General features: G+C 30.3%; 1 protein-coding gene across 1 annotated transcript in view; it reads right to left on the bottom strand.

The window, feature by feature from the left end:
• Positions 1-23,843, bottom strand: part of LOC106679948 (uncharacterized) — a 79,665-nt gene extending 55,822 nt beyond the window's left edge. Inside the window, exon 1 of the mRNA XM_014419357.1 lies at positions 23,750-23,843. Within this exon, the coding sequence (XP_014274843.1) occupies positions 23,750-23,758 (9 nt within the window). The 5' untranslated portion in view covers positions 23,759-23,843. The remainder of the gene's footprint in view (positions 1-23,749) is intronic.
• Between the last annotated feature and the right edge of the window lie 211 nt (positions 23,844-24,054).

Genomic DNA, 24,054 nt, shown 5'->3' on the forward strand with positions numbered 1-24,054 from the left:
TCTTAGTTTCGAATTGCACAATATTATTTCAAAATAAAATTGAATTAGATTACTTATGTAGGCAGAAAGTGCTTCTAATAAAGCTTGGATTCTTTGAAACTTATGAAGCATTTTGAGGTAAAGGTGCTTTAGGAGGCTCAAAAAAGCATCAGTAATCTACCTACCACTGGATAAATCAAATAGGATGGTAAGACCAGACACCACGAACTAGTGTCAGATCTCGTACTCCCTCATTTAGTATGGTTGAACCTGGGAAGACATTTTCACTAATTCATTGATTTCATTTTTTATTTTATTTATTCAGTCAGAATTTTTATTCAGAGAAATGGACAAAAATATTAGTATCGAAAAATGCTATCTTACCATTTAATTTAATTATTAGAGAAGTTTGTCAGGGGGTGCGGTCAGCAAAGAACAACATAAATAAACAAAACCATATTTATTTATTTTATGCCGACGTTTCGACCTGAATTTCAGGTCTTCATCAGGGCAATAGAACAAAAGAGATAACAACAACATTTAGGTAAACATACAATTGAAAAGGAATAGTATACAAACAAATTTAGAATTATACAAAACATGATAAAATGATGAATGATAAATGATAAAAATTGAATAAATAATCTTGTTGTTATCTCTTTTGTTCTATAGCCCTGATGAAGACTTGAAATTCAGGTCGAAACGTCGGCATAAAATAAATAAATATGGTTTTGTTTATTTATGTTGTTCTTTGCTGACCGCACCCTCCCCCCGACAAACTTCTCCAATCATTAATCTACGGTCAACTATCTACACCTCATTTTAATTTAATTAATTTTTTAGTACGCTTTAATGATAAACGTCCTACTAATAAAATACTAACACATAATAATTAATTTTATTTATTGATTAATTTAGTTTGTACATTTCACCCATTTTTTTCTAATTAACAAGTTGCTCTGCGGACTGGGTGGGCATTTTGTTTACTTTTTTTTATTTTATCCTGTCAGTTGGACAAATTAAACAAAATGGCCTCGCTGGATTAAACAGAATGTATCATTCTTTATAATTATGAGGACTTATTATTGAATGTTGTTCACACTTTTAAAACAGAAATTCACTTGTAAATTGAAAGTTTAATTTTTTTTTCGTAACTCAATTTAAGCAGACTGAATGCACGAATGTACAAGAGAAAAATATTTTCACTCACGTACTAAAATTTCTAACGGTGTTCAAATTTTGCATGAGTTACATTGACTGATTTATTTCTCAATATTTTTTTTTCATTTAAAGCGCATAAAAATATTTTAGATTAATTATCTCAACTGATAAACATTTTTATTTGGAATTCGGTATCTAGTAGTAGTTTTATTATTATAAAAATATGAGATAAGAATAGATTAATTTACTAAATAATATTAATAACTCTACAGTAAATTACATACGTTTTTTCACGCTGTATACTAATTGCAGGCGCTTTTTAAATATTGCTGGATTACACTATCTTAAAGTCTCCTTTTAAGCAAATATTTCAAAAGTGGTGTAGGACCGTCCCTTCCTGTGGTATTGATGGGGCGGTTCTGGCTGGGAAGGAATCCCTTTTATTGCTGTTATGATCTCCTCTTGTGAGATTGTCATATGAGATGTCGTATATCGACCAACCTGTTCGCTATAATTGTCTGTTCGATAAATAAGGCTACCACGAATTACATAACATAAAAAATCAGTGAAGACTAAAATGACTTTATTCTAACATATTTACAAGAACTACATGTTACTGTTACTCAGTCTCTATATTCTAACTTCTCTCTTACTTAGCTATCTAGTCTAGGAAATATATATAAACACTTGAGGAGGTAGGAGGGGGTAGGAAAAAATAGTGAAATAGGAGAAGGGGTTTGGACCAATCAGATAATTTAGGAAATATCTGGAAGGGGGGAAAAGGCGTGGCGAGAAGTTGGGAGGTCTAATTTCTAAGAAAGACACCAGGACCTAAGACTTTAGTGCACTGACTTACATATGTTAACCATAAAATAGTTTGACTGATGCAAGTCCATTGTTAGATGAAGGCATGCACCTGTCAAGTTTCAGCAGGCCCTTGCCTTTTGATATAGGATACTAAGGATACTTGAAAGGGCTGTTAGAAGGGTTTCTGGGCCTTTTTGAACCTAGTTGTTTTTATTGAGTTTCTTTTGTAATGAAATGTGAACACATGGAACCATATGTCTAAAGTGACTGAACCTACAGTTGGGCAAGGGCCAATTGTTTAAATTTATAATACTGGTTCCTTAACTCACGGAAGGCGGGAGTGGATCCTACAAGACAGAATTTTTTGTGTGTGTTATGGTCATGTCGTACTAACCTACTCGCTATAATTGTTAGTTATAGTATTTGTGGTTCAGTCTCTTCAAGTACCAAGAAGGCAAAACAGCAAGCCCATAGGCTCCGGTGAAGTAAAGGGAATTAAGTGTGATGAAAGTTAAATGAACGATAAATCTGAAAATCTTTTTCAATAAAAGTTTTAAAAAACTTTTTTTTTTTTCAATTTTCTAAATAAGAACTTACATTAGAATGAAAGTAACTTACTAATACGTGTTAGTGTTTCATAATGGTTGTACAGATGATTTGAATCTCAGCGTAAAGTTCATTTTTATCTCGAACTGTACTGACTTTTATCGGCTGATCGTACAAGCTATCCTTTTTTTTAATTGTGTTAATCAAGCCTAGGAAGTTACATAGCAAATTTGGCTAAAACTACGTATCGGCGTGGACCCACTACTCCCGCCAACCCCTAGAACCTTCTTAATCTTACCTCAAAAGCCATCCACTTATAAGATAGACTGGTCGATGTACGATGACGTTACAATCCTTCGAAGAGATTGCAAAAATAACAATTTTTTTTTTCCTAAAAATATTATCTTCCATTCCCGTACTATCCCCAATTACTCATGCCCGGAGTGTATTAACTAATAGAGAGTGGAGTAGTCTTTATAAAACAAAATATATATGGAGAGAGGTAAATTTTAAATAAAGGAAGCTGAGTGTGGATGTGATGGCCGAGCAGGCCGGGCTAGGAGTCTCAACATGCTTGGTTGAGAACATTGTGGGTTGGAACTCCACCTGGATTAATCAATATTTATTTTTCTAAGGCACTAGGATATTAATCTTATCATTTCCTCTCTGGTGGTATGTGGAAGACTGATCCAACACGACAAGGAACGATATTGACAACTCAAAATTAATGATAATTATAAGGAGCACTGAAATTAATACCTTACGGCTTGAAATAAACGTAAAAAAAACTACATTAGTAAATTTATTTTACGAGTTTTAGTTTTTCAAGATAATTGTTACAACCTAAGGAAAATATATCTAGTGGTAAATGTGTAAGGCTTCCGATAAAAGAACCAGATATTCGTCTCCGACAACGAAGAAATATATTTCGTCTCGCTTTTCCAAATCTTTCTTTTGAAACGATCTTCAATGGTTCACTCATCACAAAAACCTGTTCCATGCATTTACTTACAGCAATGTAATGTACAGACGTAACAATACTTCAATTCGAAACATTGTAAAAGTATATTTTTTTCTTAATACAACTAAAAATTATATATTCAACATTTACTATTTGAACATAATTTTTTTTATTTGTTTCATTGATTAAAACAGATCTTTTCATTTTAGTGCGACATATCTACAAAAAATTCAATGAACAAAAGTCGTATTATATTTAATGAACTGTCAGAAAAGGTCAACTAGTATCTAAGAATTCCACCACCAACATTTTAGCAAAATTACAATATTAACCCATATTGCTCAAACATAATTATAACTATGAAAGGAATATGGTCCGGGTGCGGTCAAGAAAAACTCAAATAGTAGAAATGTATATTTCTACTTTTTGAGTTTTTCTTGACCGCACCCGGACCATATTCCTTTCATCTTTACACACGGTCAATCAAGCATTATAATTATAACTACTATTAACATTTTTTTTAAAAAGTTTATCGACCACTTGCGTCATTTAAACTCAAATAACAAATTCACGAATTCACAAAAGTTAATAAATTACAATATTAAATTATGCATCCACTTACACACGTAGATAATCGTAGTTATTAATATTATTTTAAAAAATGAAAAAGTTTTGGCTGTTGGAGCGGGGACAGATTTGAGAGATATTGCAAACTGCTCGATTGATTCCGAAAAGTCGAAGAAAAATCAGTGAATATTATTAACGATTAAATATTAATCACAATTAATACTCCGTCAGGACCTAATTTTATAACTAATTTAATTAGCTATATGTTTATTTTGCAGTTAATTTCGATAGGAGGATTTTTTTTTTGGAGGAAAATAAAAAATTTCTATAATTTTAATTTTTTTTTTATTCTAGCTTCTTTCCGAAGTGTCTGATAGATATATTTTTCTATTTCAATTTTATGATTTTGGGAAACTGGCTTACAGCATCCATTAGTGTGTCAAATTTTAAATAATGATTACGTTTTGAAAAATTAATATGTAATTTTGTTTTTGTTAATAATTTATTTATTGTTATTTACAACTGTATACACATATATACAACAAGTAAATTTGCTGTAGGTGACATAGTTACATGATAAAAACATGTGGAGAATCTACCCACTGATAGAACTCCAATAACATTTCTAGAGGAGAAGATCTCGAGGCCATCTTCTTTTCAGACGCCTAGGAGGATTATTAGGTAATGAAGGAGAAGCCAGGTTAGAAACAAGTGGAATTGGGTGGTTGAGAAGTTTATTATGGAAGGAACGGTATCTGGTTCTGGCCAAATCGGCAACATATGGAACATTGAGTTCCTGATGGATGACTTGATTTGTGACAAAGTAAGGAGCATTAAGGATTTTACGAAGGATTTTGGACTGTAAGGATTAATATGTAAATTTAACTCAGCAACCATAAAATAATATTTAGAATAGCCATTAAGGTATCACTATTACTTGATATGCAATCACATGTCATAAATTTATCAGCTGTACGGTTCTTTTGATTTTTTATTCATTTTTAACATTAACATCATATTTCAGTGACAAATATTTACTTAAAAATAATATTTGTAGATTATTACTTTTTATTGTTTCAGATAATTTATAATAAAGTGTTTTAATATTTGAATCAAGAACAAAAAAATAATTTCATTGGTTGCTTGATGATTATCAATATTTTATTTTTTTATTATACTTGAATGTAGTTGAGTTTATAAAATTAAACTAAAAATTTTCTTTCACAATTGAATTCAATATATTTTTAATCGATATAATGAATAATCGATATAAATGTTAATTAATGTTAGTTAGTTAATAGTTAATAATGTTAATCGATATAAATGTTAATTAAAATTAAAATTCAGTACTTTGTAAAGAAGTACTTTTGCTAGACCAACCGTTGTGCAAGGAGGTGATTTAGTCCGAAACACGCTCGACCGCCAGATTTTTACCCAATTTACGAGGCTGGGTGGACCCCAGGAGGGCTCCAGAACCCACAGGAGTGTATTAACGGCCGCAGAGTAACAGAAAACAATTAATAAATGTTAATTACTGTTCATTAAATCTAATTCTTAACTTCAAACTTTCTGTAGAAGTAAAATTTTAAATGCCTAGTATAAACCACCCAAACCCACTAATTTCTAACCTTGCTTCCTCTTCCATTCCTGGCAATAGGACCGCGGCGCCTGAAAAGAAGATGGCCTCGTGACCTTATATTGTAAACTGTTTTTAGAGTTCTACTACTGGGTAGTTTCTCTACATGCTGTAACATATCAATATGTCATTATGATCAAATTTACTTGTTGTATTTTTTATACAGTTGTAAATATCAATAAATAAATTTTAAAAAAATGCCTAGTTCAACGTACCTTAAGATTAATATTTTATATATAAGAAGGTGGTTAGTGTTGCGGTCAAAAGTGAAACAAAAATAGTTTACAACTATTTATTTTCCGACGTTTCGCCCCAGTTTGCAGGGCTTCATCAGGGTTGCTCCAAGGAATCGGTTGAACAGAAAGCTGTTCAACCGATTCCTTTTTTTTTGTTTCACTTTTGACCATCTTCTTATATATCAATTTTTACGGTCAACTATATATACATATATACAAGATTAATATTTTAGTGTTAAAGAAGTCTTTTTCTTATAATAAAATAAGAAATTATAATTATAAATTTCATGGATTTTCATTGATAAATTACATTGGACATATAAAATTCAATGGACCATTGATTCGAAAAATACACGACCGAATGACCGACTTTTTTTTGCTAATTTTGTTCCCGTGACGCAACGGTAGAACCCGGAGCTGTGTTTGTGAGGCGGGGTGAAAGTTCACACACGGATCTCTTTCAGCTTTCCAATTTCTTGATATGGATATTAAATAAATTCTTAGTGTTAATGATATTATTTTTATATACATTCTTAATCATTAAAGTTGCTTTAATAAACTATACTACTAATAAGTAATTATTGGTGGAACGTTGATCTTATCAATTATAAAACGTAAATATATATGAATATGTATCAAGTTATTTTTCAAGTACAGTTTATCTTAGTTTAAAATGGATTAAACTAAAAGACATATTCGTTAGTTATTATTTAATATTATATCGTATGTATTATAGTCCCCTTTCTTTTGGTTTGTATTTCCGTTTATCTTTACCTTTTTAGCCCAATTAGTGACCATATAGTCGATATTATAGCCCAATTAGTGACCAGACCATATCATTTACCAATTACATTTTTCTTCAATAATTCTACATCCTCATAATAATTCTATAATTATAATTATAATATTCTGTAATTTTAATAATGCTATAATTCTAGTTCTGTCTTATTCTCTTACGATCACCAAGTTTTTTTCGCAATTTATATTTCTTAGATTAAATTTATTAATTTTAAATTATGATTGCATTTGAAATTTTATTACAATATAATATATAACCGTCGGATATATAGCACTCAATTTATTACTTATGTTATTACCAAAAGACTACAATGTCGATATTATAAAAAGTGTTCGAATTCAAAACGTACAATTAACAAGAAAAAATCATACCTTGTACTATAAAAACAAAACTCTACAACCCCTATTGTTAAAATTTGTTTGTTAAAAAGCAGAGCAGACTTTAAGATAGTTAAATCGGCCATTATTTAAAAAGCACCTGAAATTGAAAAATGACACGATTCCGAAAACTTCTCCCAAAGTCACTATATCCCCCATGGAAGTAATAAAAAAAAATAAAAACCTGTACATAATGAATATAAATCTCAGATACATTTCTATATTTTATTTTTATAATTATTTTGAATACAAATAGTGCTTATTTACCTGTCACTAAATGAGAGTTTAACAGGGTTGAAATATAAAAAATCAAACGATATCAGACTGTATATAGCACTCCCTAATTCAGCAGCCTAATGCGAACTAACTGATATAAAAATTTCATGTATAAATTAAACATGCTTCTAAAAATTAATAAATAAATTTAAGATCGCGTAGAAAATAAATGATATTTATTTATAATTTAACGTAATTTAATTACAATTCTTAATGTATTTGTGTTATATTGTTGTTATATATCTTAGTTTGTTGATACTTCATGATTTGTGGTTCTGAAGTTCAAAAGTACTAGAAACTATATTTTTGAGGAACTGTATCTTTTTACCCTACCTTATAATTTAGCCAACTTTGACAGACATTCGAAATAAACGTTGTCTCTATTTAGCAAGTTTACTGTGATTTAGAGGTAAAATAGGATCCCGATATACATATTTTTTATTGCACAAGAATTCGGTTTTTACGTATACTGTTAATAGTTGTATTTTTTATAAACAACATACATATGAGTGTTTCTTTTGTTTATTAGTGTAGTTCATTTTTAATTAATAATGTTAATGAAACTAGGCTATGGCAAGAGCTAGAACTACATTTGACCCACATAAATATTATTAAATGAAGTTGTTATCTTAGTGGAAAATGCTTGGGGGGCGGGGGGGGTGGTAATGAAGTAAAACTCATTTTATTTTAATTGCCGACGTTTCAGCCTGAATTTCAGGCCTTCATTAGAGCAAATCTTACTGAGTTTCCGCAAAGACTAATAGCAACGATTTAAAGACACGCTTTTATAATATATTACCCTCAGATATATAACTTTAATTTTATTCTGTTTATTATTTATTTGTCATAAAAAAAACATAATGCCGATATTATAAAACATTTTGGAATGTAAAATGCACGATTTACTCTCTTGACTCGACTCTGCAGAAACACCGTCCTTGATAAAGGTCTGAAATTAAGGCCGAAACGTCAGCATAAATATAATAGGTTTTGCTTCTTTGCCTATCAATAAAAAAATATATATATTTTATACATTTACGTTTTTACGATGTTTCAAATAAATTGCTACAGAAAAACAACAGGGAAAAGAAGATTTTTAAAAATATATTTCTGTGAGTTTTATGTTTATGAATTTATATAGATTGACTGGGGTTGCAAATATATATTACATAAAATAAATTTTTGAAAATTAGATTTCATTATTATATGACAGAAATAATATTGGTTTTATAAGGTCCAATTTCTTCCTTTAAACTGTTTTATTTTATATTATTTTTAACTTATGCATAATTAGAAAATTATATTTATTTAGCCTGGTATTAATTGTGAAAAGTTATTGTACACCAATTTAATTGTAAATATACAATATTTTGTAGGTTATTGTTAAACAGAAATTTTAAATATATATTAGAAAATTTCCATATCTTAATATATCCATTTTTTCCCGAATTTCCGTAAGGAAAAGACCCCGCCTAAGCCGGCATAGACCTTGACCGAGAAGATGGAATGCAGTCGGCCGACGACCCACTTGTACCATCCGGCTTTGCCCAGCTCGATGTAGACATGCAGTGCATTAGTGTTCTGCCTATCTGCAATGTAACATATCCATATACATGTTAATACAATATTATAGTTATGTTACTGACGTAGGGTTCACACATGTAATTGTCAGTGCAACCATCAAAGCTATCTGTTTCTCTCTGCCATAATTTATACAGAATCAAAATTTTCAATTAATAAGCTAAATTAAAAATTGTAATAATAAAGTTTTATTAACTATTGCCACATAACTTTAAATTCAAGTTTCTCAAAATTTATTTTTTCAACAATAATAATGTAAGACCAATCAATGGATATTAGAGTTTTAAGAATTTGTTCAAGTTGTACAGGACAAAATAATGAATAAAAAATTAAACAATATTGAAAGATAATAATTATAATACTTTAGAAATATCGGACGAGAACCGGTGTGTTTAACGTGGCTGTTTACCCGAAACACCCGGCAATCATAAAAATTCACAATTATACCAACATGCTCGAAAACCTGGGAAAAAACTGTTTTCTTTATATGGGTGCCGGGTCACGTGGGAATCGCTAAAAACTGAACTGGCGGACATTGCAGCTAAACAAACACTTGCTCTTCCAGGTCAGGGCGCGCCCATTCTGACACCCCAAGAAATAAGTCTTCCGATGACAAATTAAATATCAGCTAGTTGGCAAGCCATGTGGAATGAAAGCCCGCCAAACAAATTTAAAAAAAATATATTAAACCCTGGACCACATCAAACCGTTCCAATCGCAGGGAGGAGGTAGCTATTGCCAGATTGAGTATAGAACATACGAATTCATAAGCAACAGCGCCAAAATGTCAATACTGCAACAGTGTACTTACGGTCAGTCACAAATTTGAGGAATGTCATTTTTATTCCATGAACTTACGTAGATTGGGAGTGGGACCGAGTGTATCGGATGCTCCTCTGAATGATGAACAGAAGAACGTGGAAAAAGGTTTTGGTTTTTTTAAAAAGGAATGGCCTTTTGAATAAGATTTAAACCCGAAAGTTTGTTATACGTACTAAATAATTCTAAAATAAGTAATTTTTTAAAGAGTATCTAATCTTGAAATAGAATTATAAAGTGCGAAATATGGGCGTCGATGACCTAAAGCCCCAACCAACAACAACTTTAGAAATATTATAACATGTAATATAATATAAACACAAGATAAATATAAATAACTTATTCTTAACGCGAATAAAACCTGATCGACAGCAAAATCCTTAATACTTATTTATTAAAAAATTATTAATATCTATGAAGAATATGTAATAGCTAAAGTTATTTAATAAACAAAACACTATAAATAATATATTTTATTAAACTCACATGATGCAGTATTATATATATATATATTAAACTAATATTACTCACAGTGTAAACAAATGGGTTTTCAAATGATCGAAAATATAACTATTTCCATTAATTAATAAAGTTTAATATTGCCAGAAATTTCTTTCTAATAGGCATGAAATAATTTGAGTATAGTTTAAATTGAAATTTTTAAAGGGACTTAAGCGACTGGACTTTTTTTCAATCTTTTGTTCTTTAAGAATTCCGAAAACTTTATTTTCGATCCGTTGCAACTTTTAATATGCTAAATTTTAAGTTTAAAACCTCTTCAACGTTTCTGTTGGCATATTTTCCAACTTATTTTGGACTTGTTTGAAGCCTCAAGCAAAATACTACAAATAGCACTAGCTCCAAAATACAAGTATGGATTTTGATATGAATTTTTTCGGGATTTTGATAATCGATGAATTTTGTTCTTTTTCTTGTATTCCTCTATTATTATTATTTTTTTTTAAAGGGTTAAAGAAAATTATTGAATTGATTATATTCACTCTAGATTAGGAATATTTTTAAAATATAATCTATATGCATTTTATTTTTTTAACGACTTCAGTTGTATGACTCCTGTCAAAAGAATTTCTTCATAGGTCATTTTTAATAAAGTTTAAAGTTTAAGTATGTTGTCCTTATAGAACAATTGATAATTTTAAAAGAGAAAATTAAATTTTAAAAAGTATCTGATAGACACTAAGATAGATGACATAAAATAGAATAAGTTAGTCAGTTGATAGTATATCAGTCATATTTACAATCTAATACTATAAGATTGTAAATTTGACTAATAATAAAAATACTTAAACTTTAAATTTAATTAAAAATGCCTATGGAGAAATTCTTTTAACAGGAGTCATACAACTGATATTATAGCATATTTTAAAAATTAGCTGAAAAATGTTAAGTTTTTGGATAAATTTGACTCTAGGAATAGAAAAAAGCAAAATACAACTCATAAATTGTAAAAGAAACAACTAATAGAGATAAAATATTAAATGTATTATAAAAAACAACTGAATTATATTCATAACATTTAGTAATAATAGTCATGAAGATAGAAACAACAGATAATTATCATAATCAATGACAAATCATTAAACTTAAAATACAAATAGTAATTTTCTTGGTAGAAATATATCCACAAAGGATTATTTCCAGAAACAAATTGCTAGGAGGCTACGTTCTATGTACAAACAATTTTTCTCAATGATAAAAACTTTTAGATGATTTTTACAGGATTAAAAACAGCTTCAGTTACATACTTATGTAAAAAGCAAAGATCTATATACTTAATTGTATCTAGAAAATCAGCACTAAACACAAATGGCAAGGAATTCGTTTGAAAATAGCTCCCGTCCTTTTCGAAGAAGAAAGTATTAGAATTTATCTCTGTCAATTAGATCACGGATCGACCCCTAGTTTGGGTGACTTAAATTGGCAACCTGACCTTTTAGGAAGTGGAAAAAATTATTGCTCTTTAAGGTGATAGAGACCAAATTATATCTGTAGAAGTAACCATTAACTCTAGCATCCATTCCCTTCCTTAGTATGGTGCCGATTTTACCTTTCTACACTATCTAATAATAATTGATGTTAAAATAAAGTTCAGGTGAAATCGTAGAATGTTATTCTATGGCAGTATAATATATATAATTTTGTTCGGGGAGGGGATGGTGTTAAACATCTAGGATTTTCTTGTTTTGTTATTTTTATATTTCTTTTTTTTAGAATATTGTTTAAAGTTATCTAATTATTTGTGTATGTAATTTCTATGATTAACCAATGTATCTTAATATGAGCATAAATAATAAGTAACTTTATTAACACAAAATCTTTTTAGGCATCCAAACCTCAAAATAACGAACGGTTCTGCAGTATTAGTTTTCATTTTGTTGCTAACTAGGGGCTTGAGACAAAATGCTATGTATTTCGAATATTCTGTGATTCTGTGAGGTCTGGGTGGCGGCCGTAGATAGGAGGAATCACGGGTACTCATAAAAATGAAACATAAAGGTAAAATATGAGGTAGGATAGTGTGATAAATGAATTAATCAGGCGTCATGACCGCTTGAAAAGGGCTTCAAGAAATCAATATTAAATTATTGAATTCTTTTGAATTATTAGCCAGCTTTTATGCAATGCTTAGAAAAGAAGAAGAAACGAGGAAATAACAATACCTTCCTATTAGAAAAGGATAGAAGTATGGAGAAGATAAATTTAAGGACACTTATTGCTAAACATTTCCAGAGAATATTTTTGGACAGTTCTAGTTAGATATTCAAGGAAAACCCTCTTGGCGGGACCTTAAAGTCAAGACTTCTAGTGCTGATATTACGGCCCTTTCTTATCATCATCATCATCATAATTGGCGCGACAGCCCCTTACCGAGCCTAGGCCTCCTTTAGTAGCTTCCGCCTGGCCTTCCTGTATTCTGTTCCAACTCTCCAGTTACGGGTTCCCAAAAGGACCCGAGCATCCGTTAATGCTGCGTCCGACCATCTTATGTTCGGCCTTCCTACTCTTCTTTTTCCTTGTAATTGCTCGAATCCTTATTTAGGAAGTCATAGAGGCGTATCCCCACCACATGACCCGCCCTTCCACCGCCAAACTACCTGCAGTTTTTCGATAAAATAGTGTCACAGCAAGTAATTAATACAACATGAAAAATGTTTTATGGCGATGTGATAAATGAAAACAGTTAATATTATTGTCATCATAATTGCACATTTATCATTCTTGTTTTTATATAAAAACAACTTTTTTTTTTAAATATTTGTAGCTATGGTGCATATATAACCGAATATCACTGTCTTATGTATTTGAATATTCTATGTGAGTCATATTTTATGAAGATATCCTTGCTAATTGGCAATTGATAAACAGTATAAATATAATTTTGGATAAATATCTTCAATCGTTAAATCCTTTAAATAAAATTTATGAAATTGGAAAACCTATATTAAATTTGTATGAGTGTTAAAGGCGGGATCACAGTATAGGGATCTAGTCCACAAAGATCTGCTATATGAATGATGTTGATGTTTCCAATGATCTTATAGTGGTTGTGAAAGTATCACAGTATCCCGAAAGAGCGGGCCAAAAACAGGTCTGTAGTGGACTGCTGCCTCTGCTCCAAAACCAAACCGATCATTATACGATAAAGCATCGATAATTTGCCTTAATGCCCAGAGATAAACTTAAATATGGCTTTCGATTAGATATGGCAATCGGAAATAATTTATGGAAAGATTTCTTTTTGTTCTATAAAGGCAAATCAAATGTTTATTCAATCCTTCTAATTGAGATATATGATTAGTAGAAAGAGGGAACTATATACCAATTAATAATACAGAAATATTCATTAAATTATTACTAAAATCAAACCTATCCTTCTTCATATGAAACATAATTTCAATCAAAGCTGCTGTTCGTAATAATAAAGAACATACTAAATTTAAAATGTTTTATTTCTACAAAGTTTTATGTAGTTATTATGATTACAAGTTTAATAATATTCGAAACCATGATTTCAAGAGGTCCATTATAAATATATGTACTACAATCCTAAATCACTTACTACACCATTGCACGCAGAACAGATTCTTTCTCAATTGTATTCGGACCAATAATATCGGACAATAACACTGCTCACAGATAATCTGTCATGAGAGACCGATGTAGCTGAGTGTAACCTTATAGTACAAGAGCCCAAGAGGAAAAAAAAGGCAGTTATCTCACCCCAATTTTTGATTAATTTAATGAAAAGTATGTATAATTACTAGACAAAATTGCTGAGTCTGCCAAGTATAGGTAGGGGTAATAAAAAATGGTGGCTGTTTCAAAGCGATAAAAAAACTAATTTTTCATTCGGAGTTCTATATCTTAAAAAGTAGGAACAACACAAGAAAACCTAAGAGGACGTCATTTAAAGAACAGTAAATTTACTAAAATATGAGCCCTAATAGAGTTATTTACGTTAAATAGTTTACGAGATATAGCTTTTTAAAAAGCAACATTTCATAAAAATGTTGTATAGGACGTACTGAAAGATCAGTATGGGATCTGAAAGATCAGAATAGGGGCTTATGGAATTATGCTTTCTGGTTGATCTTCTAATTCTAACTATGCTTTTATGGGCAGACTTTGTTCTGTTGCTCAAGTTATTTCTTATGAAGTCAGAATAATAATGTTTATATTATGTATAGTTATTTTTGTTTTTAGATATAATCTATTGGATTTTATATATTATCAAAATATATGTTGATTTTTGTTTATATGTTATCCATTATTTTTTTGTTGATTATCTTCTTGTTTAGTTGAAACTAATCGTTCACCTTTTTAAAGGCTAACGATTAAAGGCTCTATAGGCCTATTCGAGGCTGGTAGAGATTTTGTTAAAACTATAAATTGCGATCTCCTCAAAAACTGTTGATTTTTTTTTACTAAACTGTTCAATGATATTAGGTTGTATTATTTTAATTAAAGTTAAGAAAAAAATCTTTTAATTTTAATAATTAACAAAACTTTATAGAGAAAAACATAATATCTTGTTGCCATTATATTATAAATTAAATAATCAGTTTTTTGTTTTCAATAATATAAAAACAAATATATAAAAAAAAAAAAAAAATAGCTAAAGGAGAAAAGTGAAAAAAACAACAACATATTAGAATCAAGAAAATACTCCATTGTATTTGTTTATACTGTTGTATTCTCATCAGGAAAAAAAATTTCCATTATAAGAACCATGAACATGTATTTTTATAGTAACAGAAAAGTAAAAGTTTTCTCTCTTTCCCATCTTAGACTTTTTTTGTACAAAAAATTCTATAAGATTTACGGCTTGAGTCAGCTGTTACTTCGAGATCAGCTGATCGAATAAATGTACATAGATATACCGAACCCAATAAAGCCAGTCTTTTATAGCAGTCCAAGCGTGTAATCATATATTAGGTAGTAAAATAAGTCCGTAGCGTTTTTTACTGGTGATTTCAATAAAAAATTCAGATTCTTGAGAATATTTTTAATCAACATATTCCCATCTTTCAGGCAATATTTTTAATTCCTTCCTCCCAGAACTTGCGCAATGAACTCCCCTATGTGCGTTTTGTAGTCCTAGAGCGAGTTAAAGTGTTTAAGTTTCTTTTAAGAGAGTTTTGAAGGGCCGAAATAAGTGAAAACCTGTTGGGGCAAGGTCTAGTGAATAGGGTGGGTGGGGGATCACATCCCAGCCAAACTCCAATAATTTCTGCCGGGTCTGAAAAGTCGTGATAAAAGCGGTTATAAGATAAATGATTTGAGACGCTTTCATGAGATATGTTAAGCGTTTTGCGATATCCCGCGTCGTATTCTGAGGGTTGTCTGTGACCAATGCTTGATTTTGGCCATCATCGACAGTTGAAGGACGAGTTGATCACTTTGCGTCTTCCAAGTCAAAATTTGCGGTTCTAAACCGAGCAAACCTCTTACAGACGGTGCTTTCTCCTAAGGCATCATCCATATACACACATCAAATTTTTTTAACCGTCTGTGCAGCGGATTTTCCTTTTCGGTAATTAAAATCATTAAATGACAACAATGAATTTTTGTTCTCTTCCATTTTTAACAAGCAAAATACCACTTAAAGACAAGGAATCTCGGTTGAAACTGATGCATAAAAGCACCTTAACTAATTCTTTTTTAGAATATGTAAAAATTATTGACCAAGATGATTACAAATAACACTTTTACCCGATAACAAAGCAATTTAAAACCGTTTCGAGGAAGAAACCAGCAAAAGAATTTGGGATCCAATAGTCTTAAAATTCATCAAGACTGGTCGTGAATTAACGGAAATGGAGGAACGCATAAATTTTCGACTGTTGACGACCCATAAAACGGAGAGTGAAAGTTAGAATTTATGTGCTATAGAACGAAAATACCTGTGCAAATGTTTTTGTTGAATGAAATCTTCTGTTTTAGGCATGTTTACAAGTTACATTTTGTTTTTCTTATCAACAAAAACCTTTAGGTTTATTTCGATACCAATGACTAAAAAAAAAAATTACTAAATAATTTTGATAGATATTTAATAAAGAAGATATTAAATTTTATAAATTAATTAAATAAATTGGCTGTTCCAATATACGTTTTTATCCTCTCCCTTATCGGTTTTCATATCTACCATATATTTCAGCCTATATTTATTTTCGATGTGTATATATTTTGTTATTATTATAATTTACTTAGTTTTTTAAAGTCAATAATAAATGAAACCTTATAGATAAAAAACATAATATCTTGTTAATATATATAAAACAAATAATTTGGATGAACGAAAATTTATAAAACAAAAAATGTTAAACTGAAACTTTGCAAGTATTATCTCGGCGAAATTTTTATAAAACCAAACTATCCCGGTTTATCTTTAACTTCGGAGCGGCAACCAAATGGGATTTTTCCTGTAAATCAGGGATTGGGCATCGGGTTCGGGACAGCATTACTGTCCAAATTCCCGACTGGCTATGAAAGGATAATTTAATAATGAACGTTTAATAATGGAAAGATAATTACTTTTGTGTAAGATAATAACACTGATAATTCTTTAAATGTTTTTTTGTTACTTTTTTGTCATTTTAGTTTACTGAAACGAAATGAAATTATTTTTGTTTTATATGAATAGTTTTAAGTTTTTACACTTTTTTCTTAATTTATTATTATCTCATAAATATTTTCATATGTTGATGCTGATATACATTATTATTATTCATTCAAACAGTATAAAGTGCACTACTATACGATAGAATTATTAATATAGAAAAATTTTCTTTACTATGTGATGAATTGATAAATAATTCGAATTGAATAAATATCGTAAATTCTTTGCCATGGTGTGAATGGTGCATAAAAATTTGTATTTTAATTATTTTAAGACGTATCTATTAATTTTTTTTCTTAAATTGTATTCATTGTACTTAGAAATATTTTATTTATTATTAATATGTTTCTTTCTTTCTCATGCCTCTTATAGTTTTGTTTTAGGTTGTTTATTATCTTTTGTAAATATCTTTCTATACTTTATCTTGTAATTACATATATGCTATACTAATACAACAATGTGTGCTTTTAATATAGTTTTTGCACGGTGCATGCAACAAGTATTAAAATACCCGCTTCTTCTGTTAGGCTTACTACATAGAAAAACATATTTTGTGGTATATTGTTAGTATAGTGGTTACACTAAGCAAACTTTAGCTGTAGACCCGCCCGAAAAGAATTTGGCCAAAGCCGTCGGAGTGGGGAGACTTATTAAATATTTGAGGGATCCCGTTAGGCCCAGATAGGAGCTGCTCTTTCCCACGGCAGTTTATCGTCTGTCGCTTCTTCCCTATTTATTATTTCTCCTCCGCCTCTGTGTCAGTAGGTGGCCGGCTAACAAACCTGTTCGCTCTAAAACAGTTATTGTATTTTGTCAAAAAATATACTTATTTATCGGTGTCTGTCTTTAAAAAAAAAGATTTATCTTCGAAGGTACCGGTTATATGAAGAGTTAGACTACAAAAATCACATTCTGTAATTCAGCAAATTTTGTAGTAATCCGAACTTATTTTATATTATAAAACAAAATTTTTATAACTATAAATTTATTTGAAAAATTGTTTTTTCTTTTTTTTTTATGTAATATAATCACTCAAAAATTCGTCAGCAAAAACAAGGCAATTTTGAAGACTTGTTTGATTTTGTTGTAATTAGACTATTTTAATTTTTACTTATTATTCAGGTTAAATACCCCAGACTGATAAGATATTTAGATGAAATTTTATTTTTAATGGTGAGTTCATGATTAACCTTAGATTGTACGAGAGGAGATGAATAGAGTAATATTATAAAAAATATTGAAATTACATATAATAATATACAGGAAAAAAAGGATTATAAAATTAAGTTTTTTATTTTTGGCCTTACCGCAGGATAAAAAAATTTAAAGGATTTTATTTCCATTTATCACAACTGACAATTTGTTTTACAAAATAACTCCATAAATATAAAAGGTTAACTTTGGGGTAACCCCTAATGGTTTAAAAATATAAGCAGAGATATACTAAACTTTAAGAAATCTGGGTGATTAAATGAAATTATTTAATTTGGTTGCAGCATTTAAGCTGGACTTATGAATATTTTCTGCTGTATAACCTTACTCATATTAAATTAGAAGAAGATAGTTGACCCTATGAAGTAGATTGTAGGAAGATAGTCCGAGTGGCGGTCAATAAAGGGACCAAAATAGTAAAAGAAAACTATTTATTGTTAACCAACGTTTCGCCCCACTTTTCAGGACTTCGTTGGGCTAAATAAAAAAAAAAACATGATACAAATATTTTAGATTAACAAAACATTAAAATAAAAACATTTCAAAACCCTTGTTATGTTAATAAAATATATAAAAAATAATTGGTAATAACGATAAAAGATGGACATGTAGGTGGACTCGAAAAAAGTTACTAATTAATCTAACTAGGTGTGATAAAAGTGCTAAATACAGATCTAGACTATTAAATTGCAGGAGACTACTCAATAAAATCAGTTATAAATATTGTAAAGAGGTAGGTGTAAAAGGTAGAACACATAGGTGAAGTAGATATAACATAGCTGAGGTACAGTAATATGTAAAAGGGAGGTATTAAGAAAATAAAAACACATAGGGGTAAACACCTGTCAAATTGAAACACAGCAGACGACTGAGAAAAAGGAGGAAGCCAAGTATAAAATGCCTCCACTTCCTAGGTTAACCCTTAGGAAGGGTAAGATTTTTTATAACATATAGATAGGTAAAATAGAATACTTATATACGTATAAGGGCCAGACTAATAGATATTTAATTAAATAAATAGTTTTTTTTTTAAACTATGTTGATACCTTTACTGACCGCCGCCCGGACTATCTTCCTACAAAGAACTTACTCATTTAATAAAATAAATGAAAACTGCATTCCACTCAAGTGCACTACATTCGTCCATATATTAAGGAAATATGGAGTTACCATTTCTTTTCCCCCAAATACGGACGATTCTACAAAAATAATGATAAAAACAACGTGATAGGGAAGGAAGTAGACCATTAGTAGCGATAACGAGTTGGTTCCTATCCAGTTACAGTAACCGGAACCGAGCACGTGCGGGATACGGTGGCCTGTCCACCAGTTGTCATACGTGACGATAGAGTTTGCAGATGTTTTCATGTATCACGTAACGAATTAGATTGCAGCTTTATGTAATGGACCTGGTTTGCAGTATCCTTGTTTGCTGAATTCAGAAATCTGCCGGTAGATATCTTTGCTCTATATTTTAATACATAAATAGAGGATTCCTAATTACATATTACCAACCTTTTTCGGTTGGAGGCTTCCTAAATAATCAGATTTTTTTTCTAATGTTTTGACTTTCTTGAAAAACTTTCCTTTTTAAAAACCATTACCCATTTAACAGCAAAAATTAAAAACAGATACTTACTATTTTCCTTGGGATAATGTAAAATATCTAATTTCAACTGTTTCGGTAATGTCCATATTGAGAATAGACAATCACCATGTGGTTAGGTTAGTTGAAAAATAAATTAATCTACACGCATCCCTAAATGTACTTGCCACCATGTAACCAACTAAACACAAAATTATGTTTAATTACAGTTTAATAAATATCACAGTACAGCAGATGCAGTTAATTAAACCAATGACCTTAATCAATGATAGGTTTAAGACCTTAATCCAATTACCTTTCAATAATAAATCTACAATGCCATAATTAACTATTTTTGAATGAACTTTTATTTTATTTGTATATATTTATTGTTTAAAATGTTTAAATTAATAAGTCCTAAGACAAGAATTATCACTTCATCGATAGTAAATAAATCATGCGTGAAATATTTATATATGTAGTGGCAGTGACCTGGATTCGAATCTTACTGTAGCTAATAATTATTTTATTTTTCACTGTAGCCGCGAATCAGCACTGCGATGTCTATCAGCCTCATAAAGTGGGTAAAATCTGTTGAGCGTGACAACCGTTGATCCATTAACAGTATTGGGTTGTGAAATAAGTTCGTAGCGTTCTTCAATATTTCAATTTATTCCTCTCTATGTTTATAAAATCATCTTTACTTGGCCAAAGATGTTTATACATTCTAACAAAGGATTAGTTAAGGTGCTTTTATGCATCAGTTTCAACCGAGATTCATTCGGGTGTCCTTCAACTGTTGATGATGACCAAATTCCAGCATTGGTCAGAAACTCACTATACGACATGGGATGTCGCAGAAACGCTTAACATATCTCGTACAAGCGTCAAGTTGAGCAAAAGCGTCCAGCATTGGCTAACCGCAAAGGCATAGTTTTCCATCACGATAACGCCCGTCCTCATGTCTTTGCACACCCGGTAGGAATTATCGGAGTTTGACTGGAATGTGATCCCCACCCACTCTATTCACCAGACCTTGCCTCAACAGAATTTCACTTATTTCAGGCCCTTCGAAACTCTCTTAACGTGAACCACTTTAGTTCGCTCGAGGACTGCAAAACGCACATAGAGGAGTTCATTGCGCAAAAATCTGAGAAGTTCTGGGAGGACGGATGTAAAAATTTATCTGAAAGATGGGAACATGTAATAGATCAAAGTGGGTCATATATAATTTATTACAAATATTCACAAGAATCTGAAGTTTTTATTGAAATCACCAGTAAAAAACGCTGCGAACCTATTTTACAACCTAATAATTCCTTAATTCCCTTCTTAAATAAAAACAGTTAACACCATAACCCCAGATTAGGGTTTTAGGTTCAGTACTTTGACAAGAAGAACTGTTGTACAAGCAGGTGTTTTGGTCATAAATCACGCACAACCCCCCCCCCACCCATCACCTCCAAGGGTTCAATCTTTTTTTGAGGATGGATGTGCCCCCGGAGGAGCTTCTGACCCCAAGGTCAATTCATATTTTATGTAAAAAATTAACAATTTTCTGCCGCAGCCAGAATCGAACTTTGGCCCGGCACATAAAACACATTTTTTGTACAGTTAAAACGAAAACTTTCCTAGGGCACTAATTTTTTTTCGTTTTTCCTCAAATAGTAAGTGTTTTTCAATGGGCCTAATTTAGCCATAAATATATCTATTTTTTCACTTTTATTTATAAATTATCATTGCATGTTTTTTTTAATCGTATGAATTAAATTACCGCTTTAGAACTATACTCCTACTTTATACGTATTAATATAACTATAAGTACTTTACTGTATATCAAAAATGGCAATTCACGTCCGTCACTTAATAGTTTCTGATAAAAATTAATTTACTTCTCCAACTAATTGTTAGTTGTGAATGTATAATTTGGAATTGCACGAAATAATTATAATATTTATTTTTCAATTGTTATTAACTCTTACTTTCCGAAACATTCCTTCATTAATTAAATTTTTATTATATTAGTGGTTTCTTTATTTATAGTATCAGTTCTTGTGGACTTCGGCTTCGGCGTTCGTGTAGAAAATGAAAAAAAAATATGTCCATGTATAGTACAAATAATTCTTACCTATTTATCAACGTTTATCAAATTGTAATTCATTTAATATAATACTAGTAACACTTATATATTTTTTAATTTATTATATTCTGTTGCTATAAATATTTCGTAATGCTAAAATAAATTTATATTATAAAAATACTATTTTAGATTATTTGTAATCACTACTTCTTATTCTTTACTTCACAAGTATTATAATAATAATATAAATAATTACTTAATTAAATAAAATTATATAATTAATTAATTAAATTATCGTGATAATTTTTCTTATTCTTATTTTTAATAGTTTTTTTTTTCCAAATTGATTCCTTATTGTTTCAATTACGAATTAAAATGAATAAAAACGTTATCTTCTAAAGAAATAAAATAGACGAACAGTCCCTTCAACTTTCATTCACTAGGGCTTACAAAATATTCTACTTCGTCAAACTTCTTTTTTTTTTTTTTCTTGCTCAAGTCTTCCATGAAATACCTATATAGTTCTAGAGAGGGAACGTCAAAATTCGTTTCTCGAAGCCACCGTCAAATATATATTGACTGACCCTGGAAGGAATCGAACCCACAACCTCCTGACATTGGCACTCAGAGACCCTTCTCCCATTGTGCTTAGTTATCACACGTTCAATTAAGAGTTAAAAACATTATAATTTCAATCTGATAATGGGGAAAAGGCATTAAAACGTCAAATATACATGAAAAAGAAATGAACATTAGGGAAAAAACCTTTCTTTTCTAATTATAATTCATTAATAAACAAAAACCTAAGAGATGCCGCTGCAAGAACGTTTTACAACACGAGTAAAAACCAGAAGAGTTTCATGAGGAATCCCGGAGTAAAGTATTCAAGGCTTTGATTGACGTTCATTCACTATATATTGTTTAAAGTTTATTTTGGTTTTTATAATCGCAATAAATGAACTAGGGTATATAAAAATTATGAGAAATGTTTAATTTTTTTTTTAAATTGCTCGAGTCCTGGATTGAGGACATATGTAGCCCCAATATCAAGATACACATCTTAAGGCCGCTCTGAAATAAATAGTTACTACCCAGGTGGAAATCGAATCCACAAAGACTCTCGCCGCGTGTTCACTATCGCACCCTCTAAAAAAAAGTTGTATTTGTTTGAAGATATAAAACATGGAATTGGAGCTTAGTTGATTTATTAGTTACTTCTTCCTTAAAGAGGAAAAATATAAAAATAATGATTTAATAGGTCTACTTATATTTATTTTATAAATTTTATTTTTTCGTTCATAAACTGTGAATATTTTTTTTGGCAAAAGAAAAATATATATTGATTTATATTTTCACTATTTTTTTTTTAATAATTAGTAATGAACCAGTAGGTTTACTATAATATTTGTCCATATCACCAATGTTTTGAGGTGATCTCTAAGCTTCTTTTTCTTGAATATGTGGTTCGTTGTTATAAATAATAACACAATATTAGTTATTCATTGCACAATACATAATATGATTTGACACATTAATCTATCGTTTATTATGATTATTGCTATAGTAAAAAATCTATAATGATTCAAATGTCTCTAATGAGCTTACTCAAAAGCTAATTTAAAGTAATTATGGTAAGAAATCTGGACAAGAAAATTTTAATGCCTCATTTATAAAATATAGTTTTTATTATGGACTCGTTTTTTTTTCGAGGGGATGTACATTAAACAGGAAAGATTATTTCATAAACAAAATCGGAATTATAAATTATGTTCTTAAGTTTGTAATTTTTAGTTGGCTAAAATTTCAGAATATAGATTATGTTATGATTTTCGACTTTCACTGTTGAATATTTATGAGCTAGAAAAAAATTCGAGCATCACATCTTTTTAACAGTTTTAATATATCATAAGTTTCCAAAATCCTTTCTTTATCGTTTCCTAAATGAACAGAAGAATCGAACTCTCATATAATTTATTCTTGACTCACCTTGCTCATAGTAATCCGCTTGATTAACAACAATAGAACCGGTAGCAGGTGCTGCGTCCTACATGACACACTAAGACACCGTGGCACACACAGAAGTGGGACGTCTAAAACGTGCAGGTCCCGGTCCCTAGGGTTATATACCGCGTCCCCTCCACAGTGAAAGTGGATGAGCCTCCGTCGAAGTGGAGGTGGGAGTTCGAGGAGCAGTCTATGGTCAACTACTGGTCCAAGAAGAGGATGAATGTACCAACATCATGTGGAAGTGTAGACGAAGAACAGAGTAGTCCGAAATCGAAACTGAGCAC

The sequence above is a fragment of the Halyomorpha halys genome, unplaced genomic scaffold (genome assembly GCF_000696795.3).
Source record: "Halyomorpha halys isolate HHAL.00 unplaced genomic scaffold, Hhal_1.1 Scaffold235.1, whole genome shotgun sequence".
In the NCBI taxonomy this organism is placed as follows: Eukaryota; Metazoa; Arthropoda; class Insecta; order Hemiptera; family Pentatomidae; genus Halyomorpha; species Halyomorpha halys.